This window comes from Natator depressus, chromosome 18, assembly GCF_965152275.1.
Source record: "Natator depressus isolate rNatDep1 chromosome 18, rNatDep2.hap1, whole genome shotgun sequence".
Lineage (NCBI taxonomy): Eukaryota > Metazoa > Chordata > Testudines > Cheloniidae > Natator > Natator depressus.
Genome location: NC_134251.1, coordinates 14,365,840 through 14,382,907, shown reverse-complemented (window position 1 = coordinate 14,382,907; position 17,068 = coordinate 14,365,840). Strand labels below are relative to the sequence as shown.

The 17,068-nt window shown below is 51.9% G+C and overlaps 1 protein-coding gene across 2 annotated transcripts in view; it reads right to left on the bottom strand.

Annotated features, from left to right (window-relative positions):
* The window catches only part of SAMD11 (sterile alpha motif domain containing 11), a 180,097-nt gene that overhangs the window by 26,504 nt on the left and 136,525 nt on the right, over positions 1–17,068 (bottom strand). For both annotated transcript variants that reach the window (XM_074975450.1, XM_074975451.1), the window contains exons 7-8: positions 14,483–14,647; positions 5,781–5,919 (exon numbers count right to left, since the gene is read on the bottom strand). In XM_074975450.1, the coding sequence (XP_074831551.1) occupies positions 5,781–5,919; positions 14,483–14,647 (304 nt within the window). The remainder of the gene's footprint in view (positions 1–5,780; positions 5,920–14,482; positions 14,648–17,068) is intronic.

Sequence of the window (17,068 nt, the reverse complement as noted above, 5' to 3'; positions counted from 1 at the left end):
TGATGGAATGATAGAAATGGCTTTAGACAAGGAGGGGCTGGGGAAAATTCTAACCGGTTTTAAAATCAGTTCAGTCAAACCAGTCCAGGCCGCCTGGATCCTGGTCTGGGCTATGGCCCCAGACAGCTTGAAAACTGGTTTGAATTTAGGGGTAAATCTCAGACGTAGACCAGGCCAGAAAGCGACGAATGCCGAGTTCACTGGGGTTGAGTCTTGGGAGGGATTGGAATGGGGTGAGGCATGCAAAGGAGAGAGCTAGAGTGCAAAAAAGCCCGACAGAGGGCCTGGGTACACAGATGAGAAAAGGAAGCCCTTCAAGATAAAGAGAAGGAAGGGGGGAATGCAGGAGCTGAGGGGTGCCAGGCCTGGCCCAGAGTTAAAGTCAGCAGTAGCAGCAGCATTGGGAAAGAGGCACATCCTGAAATCCTCCCTAAGTTTTTAAGGAAAAACTTCCATTGCCTTTGAGGACAGTTTTGCCTGAGGAAGGACTTCAGAGTTTGGCCCCAGCGTTTGACAGCTACCTGCTAACCAAAGGCCAGCTGGCCCGCCAGCGGGATTCAAGGAGCTACCGATGGGTGCTCTGATTTTCAGCCTTCCCCCTTCGAACTGCACATGGCACATTTCCCAGCACCCGGGGTTTTTCTCCATTCTTTATTAACTCAGCTCCCGCCCACCTTCCACCCCCCATTATTTTATGTGCTCTCTGGGAAATGATAAATGGAACCCCAGAATGAATTATGCCCCCCAAGTCTCTGATGCTGTGCAGTGTTAACAGCCACTGAACAAAGTACAGCTCCACACAAGCACAAAACACACACACGAATCTGAAGTGTCACATAAACCGCTTGGTTTCATCCATCTGCAGAGATGGTTTATAGATCGGCCAGCCTTCTTTTGATCACCTGTGCAATGCACTTCAGATGCAGGGTATAAACATTTTTCCAGAAGAGAGGGGAATGCTAACCTCCCCGATCACGCAGCCGGGCCAAATTCCTGAGACCACCCCTGAAGGGAGAAGGTGGAGGTGGACGGAAAAGAACACTAAGCCCAATGGGGATAGACAGAGCAGCAGATGAAAGCACTAGCCTTCCACCTCTGAAGACTGGTTCAGATTTGAGGTTTGGCGGGCTCTGCTTGGAACGTAATGGGTCATTTATTGCACACACATATGCAGAGCCTGGTCTGATGAAGAAGCTTCTGTTCAAACAAGGATGTAGATAGCGACTAGTGGTAGGTGCCACAGGATAAACCAGAGGGCCTAGCACCCTGTGTACAAAACTGGGAAGCCAAATGTCTCTCCAACAAAAACAAGCAAGCCCCCAAGAAACTCAGTGTGCACAAAACAGAGCCAAAAACAATCCCTCATCTCTAGAGAGGGTGGTTTCCATCCCATTTCACATGGGGCATAGCATCATGAAGGTGGGGGCGGGGGTGTATAAGCTAGAGAGTTTGGAATCTAAAGCCAAACTTTTCCAAGCCCTTTAGTAACATTCAACTAACCAATCTTCACAATAAGAGACCCCATCTTCACAAACAAACCTCCCAGATCTGGGCAGCCTTTACTTCTGGGTCTGAATCTAGATTTGTAATTAACAGCTATGAATCTCTAGAATGAGCTGAACCAAAGCCCTGAAACCAAACACCCAGGAGCTTGGAAAAGTCTGGCTCTAGATTCCAAACTCTCTAGCTTGGACAAAAACCAAGCCCCACCCATCTTCCTGAGCATTCATCAGCTCATAGTAATCGTTTCGCAACCCTCTTCACTCCTGACAATTACAAATATATACCTTTCCCAACTGGATGCAAAGGTCTCAATATTGGTCCTCTGCAAAAAACGTGGTGCCACCTTGATAAATAAACCTGGGTTGCTGGGTTTTTCCCCCTTGCCATAACTAATAGATGAATTCTTGAGTGGCTAATTCTTCTCGCCAGCAAAGCCACTATATTTGTGAACTGACCTGATCCCCACAAAGCTCCCAACAGGAAGCTGAAATGGAATTTTAACACCACACCAAGCAGCTCACATCTCCTCGCATCATGCATTATTACCTCTGCACCCAGGAAAAGAGACACCATCAATCCACCTGCAGTTTTCTCTGTGCGAGCCAGCTCCTTCCACCACCTTTTCCTCCACCTCCTCCTCCACTGCCTACCTGAGCCAGCTGCCTTTTAGACTTTCCACACCCTTCCTGCTAAAGGAGCACAAAGGCTATTTTGATTTATCTTATTGACAGAGACCACAGCAGTCAAATACAAAACCTGAGGCCAAGACCAACAGCGAGGGCGAGAGGAGGAGAGATTAACCCTCCGAGTGCTTTGTCTCTGCAATCTGTGGCCTTGTCTTCTACAGGCATGCCTAATGCCCTCCACGGTGCAATGATAAAGCAACACAAAACACAGCCGTTATGAGTGGGGGCAGCGTGATGCAGGATGGCCCCAAGCAACACTCAAGTGGTTAAGGATCTCTGGGGACAAATAACGATCATGGGAACCAATGTGAAGCAGACCTGGTAAGCCCTGACCACAGGGCATAGCTGAAGCTGCCTGCCTCCCAGCAGGACCCCCGCAATTATCCCTCAGCTCAGCTGACAAAGGATTATCACACCTGAGAACTTTGCCAAAGGAACAGGTAGAACACACATAGACACAGCCTTCTTGCACCCTCTTCACAGGACCAGAAGGCTGCATACAATCAATCTGTCGGGTCAGCTGTGCTTTGCACACAAGAAAAGGGGCATAGAAAACCTGCCCAGGTCCAGCTAGGCCCACGGTGTAAACTTTTCATACAAAACGTCCCAAAGCTCCTCGGGTAGCTACCCGCCCCAGACACTTGGGGGCAACCTCTGCAAACAGATCCAGCATAAAGGACTGCCCTGATTTACTCACTAGGCAATTCTACTGAAGTAAACGAGGCTTCTGAGTGTATAGGCCAGGGAAGGATATAGCCCCTCAGTTTTATACCCATCAATTCAGACAAGTGGTGGTCTCAGTATCTACAGCGCAAACATGCCGATAACTAGTGGGTTGCAGGTGGGCCCAGAAATTCTCACTCCATGCGATAAGACTCTCAACTACTTGCACCTTTCACCTGAGGACCTTCAAGACCTTCAGACAGTAACTAAACATACCCTGTTTTACAAGTGAGCATTGGCATCATCTTACAGATGGGGAAACCGAGGCACAAAAAGGGTAAGTGACTTGGCCAAGTTCACAGAAAAGGTTAGTGTCAGAGCCAGTAATAGAACCCGGGAGTCCTCACTCCCAGTCTCCAATATAATCATTAGTCCGCACTCCTTTCCATAGCTGGGAGTAGAACCCAGGAAGGAGTCTTGACTCCTGGTCCCCTGATCTAACTACTAGACCTCTCTCCCTCCATGACTGCCAAAAAGCACACAGATTCCCTAACTTGCAATCCCGCTGGATTACACTTTCTCCACACAAGATTTAACACACTCTGGCTTGGGCTTCATTATCTTCTCTCCACCTGCCTGGCAGTTCCAGGTAAATCCTGGACTTGAGATCCATTAACATGCATTTTTAGGTTGCCCTTCCAATGTGCGCGCACACACACACCCTTCCATAAGCGCTTCCTCAGCCAGTTTTCCGGCTGGCCTGGCAGCCTTCCAGGCCACACGTAGTCAGAGAAGTTTTCCTACCAATTGGCTGCAGTGAAATGCGCCTATCGCTGCATTCCTGACAGGTCTGTCTACAGCACGCATCGACTGTATTGGACTGTACTGAATGGGTTAGCCAAAGTGCAGCTGGTAGGACAAAGGTTTATCAGGACCGCCCAGTCCCTGCACGCAGAGAGCCACTGGGCAGAGGATTCCCCCAGGGATATGAGCTGAAAGAACCAGTTTCCCCACACACGCACTCCTATTATTATTTGCAGTTTCCTTCCCACTCACCCGCAACAAGAAATCAAGAAAGACCATTAGCAAAGCCTAGAGTGAAGCCCTCCAAAGACTTTCCAGGCCCCCCAGAGGGTGTCAGCCCCTGTGGCAGCCAGTCCAATCTCCTGCCTCTTCATTTCTCCTCTATCCATGCAAGAAACAAAGATGCCTTTAATTTAATTTCGCTCTGAACTCCTTCATGGAGGGAACATCTTATAACACAGAGTGAGATAAATGATCTGGGTAAACCAAGTTTCCAGCAGCACTGTCTGAGCAAAGAAGCCTCACATCCAAGGCTTGTCCTTCAAAAAAAAAATTCCCTCTCACTCAGCGTCTGTCCCAGGGTGTCAGTTCCCTTTTGTTATTATCTGGGGCAGCTATAAAATTGTAATTTAAACAGTTTAGCATGTTCTGTGCCAAAAGGACAGGTTACACGATACCGTGAACTCCTGGATTCCAAGGCAAGATTTAGACAGAATGTTACCAACAGCCTGAGACTCACAAACCAGGATCTGAAATGCACATGTGCACACATGCATATCAGCCCCATTCCCACACGCCAAATGAGAGCACATAAACACACACACACACGTAATGAGCTAGCACATCCATGCCTAGAAACGTGCAAACACCAGCATGCAAGCTCATACACCCGCACATGCACTGACCCCCTTGTACATGTATGAAACATGCAAGCACAAAGTCACACATGCACATATCCCCCCTTTCCACACACTTACTTCCCAAAGACACACACCCATCAACGCAACCACACGACACACATCATGCACGCACTCACATGGACTCGCAACCTGGCACATACATGCCTAATCAATCTACAAGTCCCTTTGTTTTCGGTTTTACTGATTTTTGCCAAAAAAAAAAAAAAAAAAAATCCTGAGTTTTACAAAAGCTATTAAATAATATTATTATTATTCAATTTTTAACAAACTTCCCTGGAACTTACATGTACAGAATTTCAAGTATATGAATATGCTGATTATGTTAAAAAATATCCAACACATCACACTAGGTAGATGTGTTTATGTTCATAATAAATTAGTCTAAGTATAAACATGAGACTGTCTGTTAAAGTATGGCTACGTAGTGGAAGTTACACACACCCAGGCATGTGAGGATGTGTACATCAGTATCTGAGTCCTAAAAAGAGAAGTGCCAGAATTCCCCAGACCTGGCTCCCTCCATAGGGATGGCAGCTTGGTAACCCAGTTGCCATCTCTCCTTCTGGAGCAGGCCTGGAAGTGGAAGAGGTGGAGGACGCAGCGTGAGGCGTCGCCCACTTTCGCTATTTGTTCCTTTTTTCTGTCCTCCCATCCCCCATATTTACCCAGAAAAGTTCACTTTCTGCAACAACTTCCACCCCCCTCTTATATATTTTTTTTTTTTGCAATAAACACCCATAAATTCCCAGGAAACTTTAAGCAAAATTAAAACTGAAAACCAAGGGCCTCGTCAAGCCAATCCCCAGACGGGCTGCGGGGCCCAGACACCTTCCAGTGCCCACCCCAGCTCCCCAAGCCAATCCCCCCATGGCCAGACGGGCCGCGGGGCCAGCCACCGGTCAGCCACCCCTTCCAGTGCCCACCCCAGCTCCCCAAGCCAATCCCCCCATGGCCAGACGGGCTGCGGGGCCAGCCACCCCTTCCAGTGCCCACCCCCCAGCCCCAAGCCAGCCCCCCATGGCCAGACGGGCCGCGGGGCCAGCCACCCCTTCCAGTGCCCACCCCACGGGCACCCCGGCCCCCCCACGGCCAGCCACCTGCCCGCGTCCCCAGGTGGCTCGGCAAGCCCCGCCCCGGGGGCGGAGCAAAGCGAAGGGGGCGGGGCGGCGCCGTAGGCCCCTCCCCCCGGCCGCGCCGCCGGTACCTCTCGGGGAAGTGCGTGTCGCGGTGCTGGGGCAGCCCCTGTTTCCGGCGCTGGCTGGACGAGTTGCCGGCCGCGGGCAGATGCGCCTCCATGGCCGCGGGGTTCCGCGCCGCCGCCTCTTGCCGCGCTCGGAGCAGATCTGCGGAGGATGGAGGAAAGGGGGGGACAAGCCCGCATGAGCCTGCGGCCGCTCAGCCCCAAACCCGCCCCACCGCCCCCGCCCGCCGGCCGCCCCCCGCCCGGCCCAGCCTCCCCGGCTCCCCGGCGCGGACTCGCCCCCGCTCCAAGGCGGGCGGCCGGGCAGGTGCGGCGGGGGCTCGGCGGGGAGGAGGAGGAAGCCCGGGCCCGGGGCGGCCCGGCGGGGCGGGGCGGGGGGGAGCCGCCTCGGTGTCTTTGCGGCGCGCCCCTGCCCGGGCTCTCCTCACCCGGAGCGAGCCGGCTGCAGCGCCCGCGGGAGGAAATGGTGTCACGGGCCGGGGGCGTTGAGGGACGGAGCCTTCCCGCCCTGCCCGGGGTGGGGGGACGGACACGTCCTGAGCCCTCGCTCGCTCTCCGCGCTGCCGGTGCGCGCCCCGCGCCTGCGGCTCCCCGGCCGGGGCTCCCGGGCCTCTCCTCTGGCACCCCCCGCGCCCCGCTGAGCTGCCCCAGCGCGGCCCCGCAGGGCAGGCAAAGCACAGGCAGCCGGGGCTGGTCCCCCAGCTCCAGGCTGAGGGGGCAGGCACTGGGCCGGTGCTGGGGGCGGCGAACCCTCCGCCGAGCGGGCTGGAGCCGGGAGGGCCTCCCCACTTGGGGCCCAGTGTTTACGAGCATCCATGCCTGCCCTCTGCCAGGGGAGAGGGGGGTAAGGCCCAGAGTTCAGAGCCATAGCCAAGCTCCCCTGCTAGGTTCGACCCCACATGGCTACAGTAGCAGCCCCCGGGGTTGTGCCATGGCTGTTTAAAGCAGCAGCGGTCAGCAGAGACCCACCTGGGTGCAGCATGTCAAGAACTGGCTCCCATTCCCTAACTCTAAGTGCATGCCCCCAGGGCCCCTGCCCCTACACGCCACAGCCCCGTGCACACAGACTACTGTAGTCCCATGAGAATTAGCCCATAGGATCCAGGGCCACAGCTTGGGGGAAGGGAAGTGGTCGCAGAGTCACTGAACTGGGGGAGGGAAATCTTCCTATGGCAAAGGTTAGGGGGACAGAGCGACACTGGCCAGTTTGGCAAAGCCCATAGCGGCCATAATGGGCCCAAACTGGTGGACTAATCAGAACTACAGTTGACCCTGCTCCCCCCCCCCCGAACAGACATATTGGGTCAGACCAATTATCCAGCTAGCCCAGTATCCCGTCTTCCAGTAGTGGCCAGTGCCAGATGCTTTGGAGGGAATGAACACACGGCAATCTGAGTGATCCAGCCTCTGTCCTCCAGTCCTGGCCGTCAAAGGTTTAGGGACACCCAGAGCAGGAGGCTGCAAACTTGAATCCCTGAGCATCTTGGCTAATAGCCATTGATGGGTCACACACAGCTCCCCCTCCCACATAAAAGGCATGGCGCACACACAGAAGAGGACCTAGGACAGGCCAGGGTTGCAAAAGTTTTGCCTGCAGAGGCTCCACCCCACCCTCCCCATAGCCTCTTGCCCAGATCATGTTGTTCTCCCCTGACCCCCACAGCACCTCTGTGAACAACAGAACCATGGAGTTAACAGTAAGTCATGGGTCTGCTTTCCGCCCCGCCGCTGCAGCAGTGCTGACTGGCTAGAATTCATATCCCAGCCCATGCTGCCTGCATATCCCTGCTGTCCTGTTAAGTCTCGCACAACACTTACTCTCCCCCTCACCTACCTGGAGCCTCAAGAGTGCCCAGAGCTTGGGGGGTGGGTGGGAGGGGAGGTTTGAAGGGAGGCGGCGGTTTGGCACTTGCAAACAGACTATGAAAAACATCTGCCTTGGTTGGGCTAGTGCGTGGGCCGCGCTCCCCGCTGGGAGGGCTTCTGCAGCTCAGCCTTGGGGCACACGCGGGGAATTCCATGGAAAGGTTTCAAGGGAGGTGGGGAATGAGTCAGGCAGTAAATCAGTCAATCGCTACAGCAGGGAGGGTAGAGCTGGCCGCCCCAGCAGCCTTTCTGGACAGCACAGGGCTGTGCACTAGGGGCTACTTAGTGGGAAGGGGGTTATGCTAAACCCCATCTAAGCTCCTTGGGGTCACATCCAGTCACATCCCTCCTGCTTCACTCACCATTTGCAGCTGGAGATTCTCACTCATTTTTAAGGGGGGGGGCGCCTCACGTAAGGCGGAACAGGGGTCACTGCAACGCCCCCCTCCCCACTGAGCTCCTGCTCTCAAGCTGAGCTCACTGAGCCTGAATCTTTCAACCCTAACTCGGAGAGCAGTCTCCCGCTTTAGGCCAAGTCGCTGAAGGTTGTCCGCACAGGAAACAAAACAGGAATAGCTAAGGGGGCTGCAGTTCACACCTCAAGTTACTTCAGTGCAAGGCAGCATGTGCGCACTGTTATTTCAGAATCTGAATGCCCTATTGCACAGAAACATAGCAAATGCTAGACGGGATCAGAGCCATAGTCGTAGGGCACAGTGATTCTGAAATAAGCATCTATATACAGACTTGCATCGAAATAACTAGCAGTGTGACTTACAACCGCTTTGGTTCCATTGACCATATAGACGAGCCCTGAGCTGCTCTGACTCAGTTTCCCCCACCTGTAAAACGGGGATATTAATTCCTCCCCGGCAAGATCATTACAGCACGGTAATTAACTGATGTTTGTACAGCATTCCAAGCTGGGCATTGCTGTGCAAGTGCCACACTTTACTAATTATTCTATTTGATGCATTTATCCACCAGAGGGACCAGAGCAGCCCAGGACGACCAATGAAAACGCTAAGTGGATTAGTTACAGATGAGACAGCCACCTGCATTGTAAGAGACTCTTTCTGGAGTGCTACCCCACCACAGAGTTAACCATCAGGAGATTCCCCGCCTCCAGGCTGGGCTCCTTCCCCCATGCTGGGCTTGCCTCTCCTCATCTGCCTACACACAATTCCGGGGCACCCTACCTCTGCACGCTTGCACCAGCCCAGCAGTGAAACCTCTGCTACTGTCTGCATGACACACTGGAAAACACACAGACAGGAAACCCCCTCCTCACACCCACTATCTACTGCTCTGTGTCAGAGGAAGCCAAGAGAGAGCCGAATTGAATGTACTGGAATAAAGGAATAGGGTGTTTGTTGGAGTATGTATTATAATCATCATCCTTTGTACTTCTGCAGCACCTTCCATGAAGCGCTCAAAGTGCTTTGCCTGCATTAACCCCTTAGCCATCACCAACCTGTCATAATTATTAGTACTGTGCTTGTACTGCTGTGTGACAAGTCAATTCGCCTCTCCATGCCTCAGTTTCCCCATTTGTAAAAACAGGGATAATTCTTTCCTGCCTTTGCAAAGTGCTTTGAGATCCAGGGCTGAAGAGCACTACATAGGTGCTTAAGATTATGCTATCCCCGTTTTACTGATGGGAAAACTGAGACACAGGCTTGCCCACGGTCACCAGACGTGTGTGCCAGAGTTGGGAATAGACCCTCACGTGTCTTTATTCTCAGCCCTGTGCATTAGCCAGAAGACTAGATAGTATATAGTCATATATGTGAATAAGATTTCTTTTTACAAATTTCAAATATGAAAACATACTTTCTACACATGCCTGTGTGTGCACACTGCACGTGTATGGCTACACATACACACCCCTCCCACACAGGCTGAGAACCTTTCCAGAAATGCAACAGCTATTTAAATATCTGACACCCATGCAAGGAGGCTGGAAAATGGATGCAGCAAGGGCATGTCCTACAACTTTCAAAAAGCTGCAGCCAGGCCAAGTGCCCTCCAGTCAAAGGTTCCCCAGCTCCAGTCTCTGAACACTGTCCAGCCTCCTAGGTCTGCTTCCCCCTTTCGCTTCTCCCTCTTCCCTTCTCCCACTCAAGATCATCTCACAGAGTTGCCTCCACAGGGTTTGATTCAGCATGAGTCATTGACAAAGATCTAGCAACAGATTGTACAATGCCTACAACAGTGGGGTCCTGGTCAGTGACTGGGGGTAGCAACACCAGCAGTGCTGACAGTGAGTAGATCTGAAATGAAGAGGGAGGTCCTGGAGCATCAAATCCAGGATAAAACCCGGGTGTGCATCATCACACTACACTGCACCAGAGTTCCCCCTCATGCCTGCTTCAGGGCTGGGGAAGAGCCTGATAGACCACTCTCCCCACTGCCCCAGCAGCAAACACCCAGCCTCCCTCTGCATTTCCAGAGGTTGAAGTGGGGAACACATGGAAATGCAGCATCATGGCTCAGGGGGTGGGTAAGGGGAGAGAAAGCCTTTCACCTCTAAATCACCATTTTATGCATAAGCAGCCTGCATGACACAAGTACTCTGGGTCTTGGTCCAGTTCCAACATCACAATTAAAATTTACCACCACCCCGCCCAGTACTCTTAACAAAAACGAATGATGAGGAACACAGGAATTTGCTGGACGGTCAGCCAAGCAATGGTTCATCTCGCCCAGTATCCTCCTTCCAACCAGTGGCCCTCATCAGCTACATCAGAAGAAGGTGCAAGAAACTCCCCTGGTGGGCAGTTATGGAACAACCTGCCCTAAGGGAAGTTTCTTGCTAACTCTGAGCAGTGTTTGGCTTACAGCTTGGAGCATGATGAGTTATATCCCTTCTATTTTCTTTTCTATCCTATGGCATGTCACCAGGCATGTTCCCTTTACCCACGCAAGTGTCCAATACACGTCAACTGACCATGTTGACTGAACTCCCTTAGTGGGGGGCTGGGGTCCTCCCCTTCAGGGCTGAGACCTATTGGTGGAAGAGCAGGTTGGGGTGGAAAAGCTTGCACAGCCACCACCTGAGCTGTGGATAAACAGGACTTCGGTCCCTAGGGCACCTCTTGCCGCATTCATGTACATGCAAACTCATTAAAAAAAGAAGAGAGGGAACAAACATTAAAATGATCTATATTTTTAAACTGTAAAGGCATGTACGGGAGAGTGAAACCACCAGCCCCATCAGATCACATAAAAAGCCTGCAGAATTCGCCGAGCCAGGGACCATGCGCCTCCGATGTTTATAAATTAATTATCTGAAAAACCCAGGTCACTCCTTATTGCCATAGTGCCTGTAATTTAGAAGTCTGGCATGCAGCCAATTCCAGAAGCTGCATTGATCCGGAATGACCGCAACAACTCCCCCGTATACCTTCCCGTCTCCTCCTCCCCTCCCGTCGCTCGCTCCCTCCCTCCCTCCCCCACCGCCTAGCCCCTCCTCCCGCACCCCGGAGGAGCTGCTATTTACAATCCTGCACTCTGACAGTTGGGAAATCGGGGTGATTGACACTGCAACGCTGGTGGATAAAGGTTCCAGGCACGGAGACGGCCTGAATTCAGAACACGGGATGCGTGTCGCTGGGAGGAAGGGAGCAGCCTACGCAGCGTGGGAGGGGGAATAGGAAAGAAAAGCAATTAAATTATTAACATTTTCTAAATAATTAACGTTACTGGTGCCTCCGTCTGAGCCTGCAGATAAACTGCGCTTTGTTCTGGCACTAATAATTTATAGCCCAACCTGTGGTGTGGAGCGAATCCAAAACACACTGAAGTTTTGTCTTGTCAACGTCACACAAGAAAGCCTGTCTGTGCAGCGTCCCCCTCTCCTCCTGCCCAGCCCGAAACCTCAGAACCGGCACCCCCCACGCTCCCAGAAATGCTGAGGAGACAGTTTAATCATAATTTTTAAAAATGTCAGGCTCCTGACTGCAACGAGCTGCTCTGGAGACAGAAGTGCTGTGGCATCAGCTACTCTGGTGCATGTGCTGTGCCTGGGGCAGGGGGTGGTTTCCGTGTCTGGGGCCCAATTTGTGCCCAAGTGAGTTGGGCCTTTGTGTTGGCCTGTTGTGAGTCTGTGTGAGGAGCCTGCGTACATGCATGTAGCTGTGTGTTGCATATGAGTTTCCGCATCGTGCCAGCACACATGCATATGTTGCGTATGGGTTTGTGAGTTGCGCCTGTGTGTGTGTGCACGCTGTGTACCCATGTTGTGCCTGTGCTATGTCTGCTGTGTGTACTGTACCTATGTGCAGGGACATGTTGTATGTCCAACATGTGCATGCTTATGCATGTGGCACCTTTGTGTAAGCATTATGTTGTCTATTGTGCTTGTGTGAATACCAAACATGGACAACTTGTGTGTTGCACCTTTGTGTAAGCATATGTTGTGCCTCTGTATTGTCCTTGTGTATACTGTACTTGTGCATGTCATGCCTATGTGCATTTGTGTATTGTGCCAGGGCACACTCACTGTACATGTTGCTTCTGTCTACCAACTAGTGTTGTGTTTGTGTGTCCTGTGCGTATGCACGGGCTGTGCATGCCCTAGGCTTGTGCGCATTGTGCCCCTGTGGAGAAGTGCTGCGTGTCTCTCCACAGCGCCTATGTGCGTGTTGTGGGTGTGCTGCGCCCACTTGCATTGCGTGCCTGGGAAGGTGCGTGCTGTGCCTGTGATGCTGAACAAATCCTAACTCTACATGAAACAGGATCACCTTCCTGCCACCCTGAGAAGCAAATCAAATCAAATGGAGAGTGGAAGGGGAAGGCAGCCTCTTTATTAACCTAACAAGCAGCCCTGGGGATTTACTCCAGATTGGAGATTCTCCTTCAAGTCTTCATCAGATACGTTGCTAATGCTGCTCTGCCTCTTCCCCCCCCAACCCCCTCTCGCTTTCTTTCTCTCTGGTTAATCCATGCCAGATACAGTTTGGCAGCCGAAGGCTTTGCGTAGAGAGAGGTGCGGAGGAAGAGAGCTGGACATGGACTAAGGGAACTTCTGCTGTGTAATTTCTATCTCCTAGTGACACCTTCTCCTTCTGTGCTCAGATAGTTGTCAAATCTCTCTCGCCAACACTCCCTCCGGCTCCAAGGCAGCTCATTAATCCACCCCTCGCTCCCCCAGAGAGTCGCCCTGGGACACCCCCTCACTCACCTGCTCTTGCATCAGAAAAGGCAGAGGGCACATGCACAATTAACGGCTTTGTTTTGGCCACAGCCAGTCCAGTGCCAGCATGTCACACATGCACAAGAGAAGGGAAGCTGTACATACAGACTGACACCTGTACAACACGTGTGGGCTCTCTCACCATGACCCAATTTCCCACTGGCTGCTTTGTGAACAGACTAGCGCCCCTATGGGTGATGCTCACGATACCTCAAACACCGTGTGACTGGCTCTGAGTTGGGCTCCCCAATATGAGGGACAAATACTTTTATTTTTATTATTTAATTAAAGCACAAACCATAGGACTAGAGAACAAACTCCCCCGAAGAAGCCGCAATATCTGCAGGATAATGGAGCAGAAGCAGCAAGACACGAACACCTGTTCAGAACTGGGAGTTGTTTTTAAGGCCTGGGTTGTTTCTTATTTTGCACTGATGTGGCTGCACTAGTGCAAATCCCTTGTGTAGACAAGTTGCACCAGTGTAAAAAAGGACTGGCACCCATGCAGCTTATCCGACTTTAAGTCTATGCCAGCACAAAACACCTCCTACACTGGTGCAGCACCATCCTCCCTCGGGTTTGCTCCATCCATACAAAAACACCCCACTGTAGCCAAAGCCCAGGCTACTCCAAATTAAACAAGAGTGGGGAGGAAGAATCTTGGCTTCCCCCAAAACCCAACCCAGGGTTAGACAGCCCAACTGTCCTGCCTTGTTGCTGGTGTTTTGTGGCTGCAAGGAAAGCAGTGCCTGGAAGCTGCCTACAATATCCTTGTGGCGAAGCTCTGATGAGACTCTCACAACATGAGTATGCTGGGCCCAGAAGAGGTTTCTCCCTTTCAGCTCCCAGGTTTACCAAGCCTCTGCCCACAGCAGATCTGGTTTCAGCTGGTGAGGGACAAATTCATCTCCAGAGCAATGAAGTTACACACCAGGGATGAATCTGTCTGTCTATCCCCAGACACACATTTCCCACTGGCTTATGCATTCTCCTGCTGAACAGTTTTCATTGCTTTTCTCATTCCTAAAAACACGGTGAATTTAATCCTCATAAGATGGCAGGTCATAAACACCAGCTACAGCCAGACACACTGCAGGCAGGTGCTGTGTGAATTTCCCACGCACAGCACTGCCAATGCCCTTCAACTACATCTTGCAACACTTCATGCTACTCCAGAGCTGGATCCTCTCACAGAACTGCCACGGCAAGTCAGTGACCACGCCCCCCCATTTGTCCCAGCCCTCAGCCTCTGCTCAGCCAAGCCTGCCAACCATTCTGGATGATGCCAAAGGCCGGGGTGGGCTTGTGAAGAGATGAGACTAGGCAGAGACCCACTAAACTCACTCCACTTGTGACCAAGTCAGACTTGCACCAAGGATTCTGAATATTTGGGTTGACCGTCTCCAAGACAAAGAGAAAGGGGAGAAGACCCCGCGCTACTGATACGCCTATAGACCTGCTGCAATCACAAGCTAATTGTCTAAGCTTCTCAGAAGCAAAGCTCACAGCAGAGCCGCTCCATTCTCACCACAAGGTGTTGTTACAGCCCAGGACAGCTGCTAGATAAAGTATCAGAGATCGCAGGGAACTTAATTCAACGCGTTACAAATCCCGCCCATTCCTCCCCCCCGAAAGCCCGTACCACCGTGGCTGGGGACTGCCATGCTGTTGGCCAACTGGTAGAGACGCTGCTGCTGCTGCTCCTCGAAGGTGCTGTGTTCGTTCAGAGCTGACATCATCCGCCTGTAGTGTTCCTCCGGGGTCATCTGAGTCACCGCGTCTTCGAGCACGGGCGTGTGGGAATTGTCTGAAGAGGAGAAGGTTTTAAAAAAGAGAGAGAGAGAAGACATCACATCAGTGCAGGAGGACCAGAGGACTAGGCAGAAAACGAAAGTCGAGTGATATCCTCCCTCAATACCACAAAACGCATGCCTATGAACCTGACACACAAAACCTGCAAATTTAACCCCGCCCCCCCCAACACAAATGCATAGGCACCCAACTCCCCCAAACACATGCACACCCCCCCAACACACAAAATCTACAGACCCAACACCCCCAACCACGTATATATGCTCCCAACACCCCTTCCATACACACACACATACTCAACACAAAAAACTTCAAACTCAGCACATGCACACACACACAGACACACACACTCTTACACACTTGGTGGAAGCCAAGAGTGTTACATTACAATCAAACAAAATTACAGGCAAACTCACTTTACCTAAGGGGGTAAAGGAGGACCGTTGCTGCCACAAACACACGATGAAAGACGTACTGGATTCTCCTCCACTCCCCTGGGGGATGCTAGTTCTCTTTTCAACTAACGCCTAAATAGACACCCACCCCTTTTTTTCAAGCCTGCCATTTGGAACACGCTTGGAGGAGGTGGCTACAGAGAGGGGCAACGTGATCCCTCACTACGGAGATGCTCATTGCTCAACTGCTTCCTGTAGACGAGTTTGAGAACCGCAGTACAGGTAGCAAGCCACCAGTTTTGCTAGGAGCAGCGCTGACAACCCATCCGCTCAGCTATCAAAAGGGAAGTTACGGAAACAGGCTCTCTAGGTACTCATACGGCCGAGCACCCCAGGCACGACAGTTTTTATCTTCACAATACTCCTGTGAGGCAGGCATGGGGACCGGAGGCGCAGGGCAGAGTGAGGGATTTGCCAATGGTCTGTCACACAGAGAATCTCTGTGTGCGCTGGGAACTGAACCCAGGTCTACTGAGCCTGAGCCCAGCGCCCTGCCCACAATTCTACCCTTGAGAGAAAGCGAATGGTCTTGTAGTTCAGGTGTCACACGGGGACTCAGAATCTGAGTTCCTTTGCCACAGTCTCCCTATATGACCTCAGCCAAGTCATTTAATCTGACTCTATGCCTCAGTTTTCTCATTTGTAAAATGGAGGTAATAATCTTGCCAGCCTCTCAGGAGCACTGTGAAGGTAAATTAATTAATGAATGGGAGGTTACTGCAATGTAACAATAGTTATAAAGGAGATGCAGTTATCACACCCCCCCTTCCCTGCCCCAACTGGTTTGACTATTCGCAAGAGAGGAGCAGCGATTGTCACTTATTCAGAACGCTGCAGCCTTGACCTACACCTCATGACAATGGGTGCTGTGAAGAGGCAGAGGACAACTCCACAGATTCCCTCGTTAGCTTAAGTAGCTGAACAAGAATCAGTTGATGTCCAAGTAACAAGCACATGATTCTTACCTGAACCCTGAAATCAGCTGGACGCCTAGCCCCCAGCTGGGCCACAAGGGGAAAAAAGCCCATATAAACTACCCCACCCAGCCCTGAAATAACTTATGGGGCCAACCCTCCTCCCATTACTCACAGGTGCACTACCAATGTCTCCAAGCAAGGTGGGCAAGTTCTGCTTCCCCCCACTGAATTCACTGGGATTGCATGGATCATGAAGGCAAAATTAGGTTCAGTGACTAACAGATTTACCGCATACAACCCTGCCTCCACATTCACCAAGCCTTGCTCTCTTGTGTGGGGCTGAATCCCTTTCAGAAAGGCCCCACCTGCTCCACGGGCAATAGAGACCCCACTATAGCAACCAGGGGAGATAAAATCCAGAGCAGCTTTTGTTTACTGTAAGCAGAACTCAGAAGAATTACCACACTCACGCCTTGGCAGGGGCTGCTCTCACACTATTTTATCTTGGATCATCCCCACAGGCAAAACCCTTTCATTACTCACAGAGAAACTGCCAACAAGAGCTTTAACGGGCAGAGGGAACGGGAGGAGGGAGGGCTCCTGCCCATTGCATCGCGTCACTAGAATGCCAGCGCGTTGACTGAATGAGAGAGCAATCTATTAATGGAACCATTGTGTGCAAGCTCTGAGTTCTCTCTCCTTCGCTCCCCGTCTCCAAGTCTGAGCCTGTCGGGCCTTTCCGACAGTGCCGCCATGTTGGCCCCAAATCCAGTCACTTGACACTAGTGTCACCTGGGGATGCTGGTGCTTTGACTCGCACTCTGTCATGTGACTATAGCTATGTATACACCTCTCGCAGAACCAAGAGGTCCCCTGGTCTGGATATCCCCTGAAAGGACGATCACGGAGGGGAGCAAGTGGCATTGGAAAGGCAGCATGGTACAACGGATAGGACACTGGACTAGGACTGAGGAGACCTGGGTCTAATCCCAGTTCTGCCATTTCCCTCCTGTGGAAGTTCAGGCATGTTGCTTCACCTCTCCT